At 34.5% G+C, this 5,732-nt stretch overlaps 1 protein-coding gene across 2 annotated transcripts; it reads left to right on the top strand.

Moving 5' to 3' along the window:
* Positions 1–1,560: 1,560 nt before the first annotated feature.
* Positions 1,561–5,704, top strand: LOC111410326 (tRNA-specific adenosine deaminase 1-like). 2 transcript variants are annotated; one of them, XM_023040593.1, is made up of 4 exons: positions 1,561–1,844; positions 1,934–2,054; positions 5,047–5,237; positions 5,321–5,704. In XM_023040593.1, exons 1-4 carry the CDS (start codon positions 1,592–1,594, stop codon positions 5,620–5,622), a joined length of 867 nt encoding a protein of 288 aa, XP_022896361.1. In that variant the 5' UTR covers positions 1,561–1,591; the 3' UTR covers positions 5,623–5,704. The 2 variants fall into 2 exon arrangements, with proteins under 2 accessions (XP_022896361.1, XP_022896360.1); XM_023040592.1 differs by lacking the exons at positions 1,561–1,844; positions 1,934–2,054 and adding exons at positions 3,203–3,485; positions 3,575–3,695 and having other exon boundaries at positions 5,321–5,702.
* The last annotated feature ends 28 nt before the right edge of the window (positions 5,705–5,732 follow it).

The following is a 5,732-nucleotide window of genomic DNA, read 5'->3' as shown; positions in this document are numbered from 1 at the left end:
AAAAAGATCAAACGCAAAAAATATAGGTTGAAGGAAATGGAACAACCATAAACAAAAAGAGGAAAATGAAGATTTCAGGATAGCTTCAAAATATCATCTTTTTGGAGCACATTTTGATCATAATATGTAATGAAACCAAACTCAATCTAAAACCCAATTTATAACGAAATTACACAAAATCTGAAGCTCAAACATATATAGGGAAACACATTTTTTGCTTTGATTTGGGTTGGATCTCTTTAAAGACCGAAAACAAAATGGGGAAAAATCGATCATTTAACAACACAACTTAAAAACCAACTTAAAAATCAGAAGGAACATATATAAGAGTAAGAAATTGAAGGCGTGAGAAGTATATTTACCGGTATATGTCTCAATTCCTGCAAATTGTTTGTATTTTTTCCTCCATCGAGAGAGAGAGAGAGAGAGAGAGAGAGAGACAGACAGACAGACAGATTAGGGTTAAAGCAAGAGAAATTCGTAAAAAAAGAAAAAGCAAAACTGTAGGAAGAGCACCTCAGAAAAGTAATAAAAATGAAATCCTGCTTTGCGCCTCTGGTGTTTCTGCGCCTCCAGCATTGTCGCTCCAATAACCACAAGCAAAGGTGCGAGAATACTGGTTGCTGTGTAGGCTCTGATTTTTGTGTGAAAAAGAGCTGCTTATAGTCTTTTATTTTTGTGTGAAAAATGGAGAAACGGAAGATTGTAGGTAGGAGAAAGAGAAATCAAAACGATGGTTGCGTGTTGAAATTGAAATAATTTTGAAGCTGTTAAAATCGGGATGGGATGAAAGAATGAGATTCAACACTATTGTAGATATTACGTGTCCAGAGATTAGAAAAGGCATGGCCATAACTATGAAAATGGAGAATGGAATAGTTAAACCAAAAAAAATAAATAAAAAATGATGCCATTTTTTCTCTTGTACAGTAACTTGGGATTGGTTTATTATTCATTCTACAGTAGCAACCACTTTCCTCTTTTTATAGAAGTTAGATAATCTTAAACAAGAGTAATAATTTTTCCCTTTATCTAAAGATTAATGTTACTCGTACAAATTGAGAATATTAACATATGAGGTGACAAAAAATTGAGTGAAATGCTCACACATTTAGGCCTCATTTGGTATCCATTTTTTTAAAAATATATTTTTTTCTTTCTTATTTTCAACTACATATTCTTTATTAAAATAACATTACACCTAAATAAAAAAACTTCTCTTTATTTTTCAACCACATATTTCTCATCAATTTATTATTCAAAAATATATTTGTACATAAAAATATCTCCCAAACACTCTCTTAATTGACCTTCTAATTTCATCACTTATGATTCTTTGTTTGTACATATAACATTATTCTTACAACTTGTTTGGGAGTGATATTTTGCTCAAAAAATTGTTTTTTTGACTGTTATTTCATTATTTCAATCGTCATATTTGATTTCTTCTATCAAGTGAACCCACATTTCTCTTAACGATCAAAAAATCAATTTTCAGAGTCCACAAACAATGTATTATTAAAATTCCCATTTCAATACCATAGTTTCGTGTCAATCCTCAGCCCAATAACTGCCGAAAAGAACTGGAGCAATGGATATATACACCAACAGGCTCAATCTTCTGTCGGTGAATTCCGCCATGGCTTCCGGCTCTGAACTTCCTCTACATTCACCAGAAACGACGTCGTCGGCTATGGTGGTGGCGGAAGAGGAGGAGAAGCCGTTGGGGGAGAGAGTATCAGCAGCAGCTTTGTCAATTTATAATTCTCTTCCCAAAAAAGGAAAGCCTCAAGGGGGTGAAGTCACTGTTTTAGCGGCTTTTCTCCTCTCCAATCCGTCTCAAGGTTAATATTATTTATTTTTCTGTAGTCAACATTTTAACCTATGCTATAATTTTACTCTTTTTAACAAAATTTTCTGCTTCTCTTATTAGAGTTACAAGTGGTGGCATTGGGCACGGGAACAAAATGCATAGGGCACTCACGGCGGAGTTCGAGAGGCGAGGTCGTGAATGATTCGCACGCCGAAATTATCGCCAGGAGAGCTCTTCTTAGGTTCGATTTCATTTTCGCAGCAATTAAGCATGTTCAATTGTCTAACTTTTCAATGCCTGGTAACTTGGAAGTTCCAAAAAATGTATACGGATCTTGATTTTGATAATTTTTGTTAATAAAAATGAAATCCTGCTTTGCGCCTCTGGTGTTTCTGCGCCTCCAGCATTGTCGCTCCAATAACCACAAGCAAAGGTGCGAGAATACTGGTTGCTGTGTAGGCTCTGATTTTTGTGTGAAAAAGAGCTGCTTATAGTCTTTTATTTTTGTGTGAAAAATGGAGAAACGGAAGATTGTAGGTAGGAGAAAGAGAAATCAAAACGATGGTTGCGTGTTGAAATTGAAATAATTTTGAAGCTGTTAAAATCGGGATGGGATGAAAGAATGAGATTCAACACTATTGTAGATATTACGTGTCCAGAGATTAGAAAAGGCATGGCCATAACTATGAAAATGGAGAATGGAATAGTTAAACCAAAAAAAATAAATAAAAAATGATGCCATTTTTTCTCTTGTACAGTAACTTGGGATTGGTTTATTATTCATTCTACAGTAGCAACCACTTTCCTCTTTTTATAGAAGTTAGATAATCTTAAACAAGAGTAATAATTTTTCCCTTTATCTAAAGATTAATGTTACTCGTACAAATTGAGAATATTAACATATGAGGTGACAAAAAATTGAGTGAAATGCTCACACATTTAGGCCTCATTTGGTATCCATTTTTTTAAAAATATATTTTTTTCTTTCTTATTTTCAACTACATATTCTTTATTAAAATAACATTACACCTAAATAAAAAAACTTCTCTTTATTTTTCAACCACATATTTCTCATCAATTTATTATTCAAAAATATATTTGTACATAAAAATATCTCCCAAACACTCTCTTAATTGACCTTCTAATTTCATCACTTATGATTCTTTGTTTGTACATATAACATTATTCTTACAACTTGTTTGGGAGTGATATTTTGCTCAAAAAATTGTTTTTTTGACTGTTATTTCATTATTTCAATCGTCATATTTGATTTCTTCTATCAAGTGAACCCACATTTCTCTTAACGATCAAAAAATCAATTTTCAGAGTCCACAAACAATGTATTATTAAAATTCCCATTTCAATACCATAGTTTCGTGTCAATCCTCAGCCCAATAACTGCCGAAAAGAACTGGAGCAATGGATATATACACCAACAGGCTCAATCTTCTGTCGGTGAATTCCGCCATGGCTTCCGGCTCTGAACTTCCTCTACATTCACCAGAAACGACGTCGTCGGCTATGGTGGTGGCGGAAAAGGAGGAGAAGCCGTTGGGGGAGAGAGTATCAGCAGCAGCTTTGTCAATTTATAATTCTCTTCCCAAAAAAGGAAAGCCTCAAGGGGGTGAAGTCACTGTTTTAGCGGCTTTTCTCCTCTCCAATCCGTCTCAAGGTTAATATTATTTATTTTTCTGTAGTCAACATTTTAACCTATGCTATAATTTTACTCTTTTTAACAAAATTTTCTGCTTCTCTTATTAGAGTTACAAGTGGTGGCATTGGGCACGGGAACAAAATGCATAGGGCACTCACGGCGGAGTTCGAGAGGCGAGGTCGTGAATGATTCGCACGCCGAAATTATCGCCAGGAGAGCTCTTCTTAGGTTCGATTTCATTTTCGCAGCAATTAAGCATGTTCAATTGTCTAACTTTTCAATGCCTGGTAACTTGGAAGTTCCAAAAAATGTATACGGATCTTGATTTTGATAATTTTTGTTTGTGATTCCATTTAATTAGATTGAAATCTCGTTACTATGTGCATAGTATGAAGTGATATTCGTGAGTTTGCTTAGTGTTTCTCGACTACCTCTCATAAGAAAATTGAGTTAATTACTAAATAACTAGCTCGCCATCCCCAATGAAGGGAAAGAACAGATGAAGGGTTGATTGAAAAAGGCAAAAGGACGGGCCAAGCAACTTCAACAGTTTCGATGGTTGCATGCTTCTGATTGAACACTATTCACAATGAATATTGGAAAACGACTCCTTTTTAATCCTTCAAGCATATGTTGCCTATGTTTTCGGCTCATTATAGTAATTCAAAAGGAGAATAGATAAAATAAATTTGTGGTCCATTGTCATCAAGTGACAGCTGAGCTAGTTTTTTTTTTTTTTTTTGCCTAATTGCATATTGTAAATTTTTTTGCGTACAATTTTGTTCTTGATTGTCTCATTTCTGACATAAGAGTTGGTATGTTACTGTATGTGAGTTGATGCTCAAAATCTTATTTCACTTGCTGAGAGTTTTTTCAATGTTAGTATTTTTTTATTTTTTATTTTTTCCTCAGGGATGTGCTTGGTACATTGAATTGGGATCTAGTTGAAGCAATCAGAAATGATACTATTGATATTTGATTTATTCTTCATGAATTTCTCCTTTAAAGTCCTGGTAGCATGCCATCCGAAACAGCATCAAATTAATGTGATATACACATGCTTGTTGAAATCAAGTTAACTTGAGAAAAATCTTTGAATAAATTAGATATTCTCTTATGTGAAAGGGAATTGTTGCGTCTTGTCAATCATATAGTTTAATTGGAATGATAAATTGAACAGTAAAACTAAAGAATCTGCAGAGACGGAATCCCAGTTTCTTAGTTCAATGTGGCAATTGGAGAAGGGTTTTAAACTGTCATTCATTCAATATCCTTTAAAAATAGAATAACTATAAATGACATATTTGCGGCATGGTACTCCAATGCTGAAACCCTAATCTTGCTAATCTGTACTAAAGTCGTTATTCTCAGTTATCTTATAGTATCAATCATTCTAACTAGATTGCGTGGTTAACAAAATTTATTGTTTTGTTTTGGTTTAAGTGAATTTAATCCTTCTGGAAAGAAGTGGATACTATATACATGCTTTTTACAATCTTGTCACTTTAAACTTACTCTGCAATCTGCATTGAGGCACATGGCTGAATTATATGACTAAAGAGTATCTCAATTCTAACAGGTACTTCTATATGGAGATTGGATGTCTGACCGAAAACTTTAGTAACCATAGACATAATAATGGAAGAATACTGTTGCATGGTGATGAAATCGCATACTCGCCTTTACATTTGGGCACCGATAACTGTGGCAAAGGAAAATACAAATTGAGACCGGGCTGGCAGTTACATTTGTACATATCACAGTTACCCTGTAGGAACTGGCGATCTCATGTTATCTTTTCTATACTGCATCTCGCATTGACTGTTTAAACTTTCTGCTGCTTGTTGTTGTAGGTGGAGACACATCACTCAGTTCCCAATTGTTTACTTCAGTTGGTCCTTTGGAACAAAGGGATAAGCAACACCACTCTGCAGACCATGATTCCATGACCAAGGAATTTTCAGAATCTTCAGCAATGGTGAACGGTAATGTTGGGAAATTTAACCTACGACTACTCCCTTGTATCCCTGCTATTTCAATTTTGAATTCCATATCACTGAAGATATACCTCGTTTTCCATCATTTAGTTGCTTTGCTCTGTTCACTTTCAAGGGTTGTCCAGGTTATTGCATTTGTATTCCAGTTGTTGTACTGATATTCTTAGAATGCTACTTTAGTGAAAACAAAGTGTTCATAACGCGAGAGAGAGAGAGAGAGAGAGAGAGAGAGAGAGAATTAGAACAGATGTAGAGTATTCACAAACCC

This window comes from Olea europaea, chromosome 15, assembly GCF_002742605.1.
Source record: "Olea europaea var. sylvestris chromosome 15, O_europaea_v1, whole genome shotgun sequence".
NCBI classification, from domain to species: domain Eukaryota; kingdom Viridiplantae; phylum Streptophyta; class Magnoliopsida; order Lamiales; family Oleaceae; genus Olea; species Olea europaea.
This window is presented reverse-complemented; position numbering and strand designations above follow the sequence as displayed.

Bases quoted from the DNA above. Each gene is read 5' to 3' on its own strand.
- LOC111410326 (XM_023040593.1), top strand. From the start codon at position 1,592: ATGGATATATACACCAACAGGCTCAATCTTCTGTCGGTGAATTCCGCC. The intron at 2,055-5,046 runs GTTCGATTTCAT...CAATTCTAACAG, and splicing joins GCCAGGAGAGCTCTTCTTAG to GTACTTCTATATGGAGATTG. The intron at 5,238-5,320 runs GTAGGAACTGGC...TTGTTGTTGTAG, and splicing joins GTACATATCACAGTTACCCT to GTGGAGACACATCACTCAGT.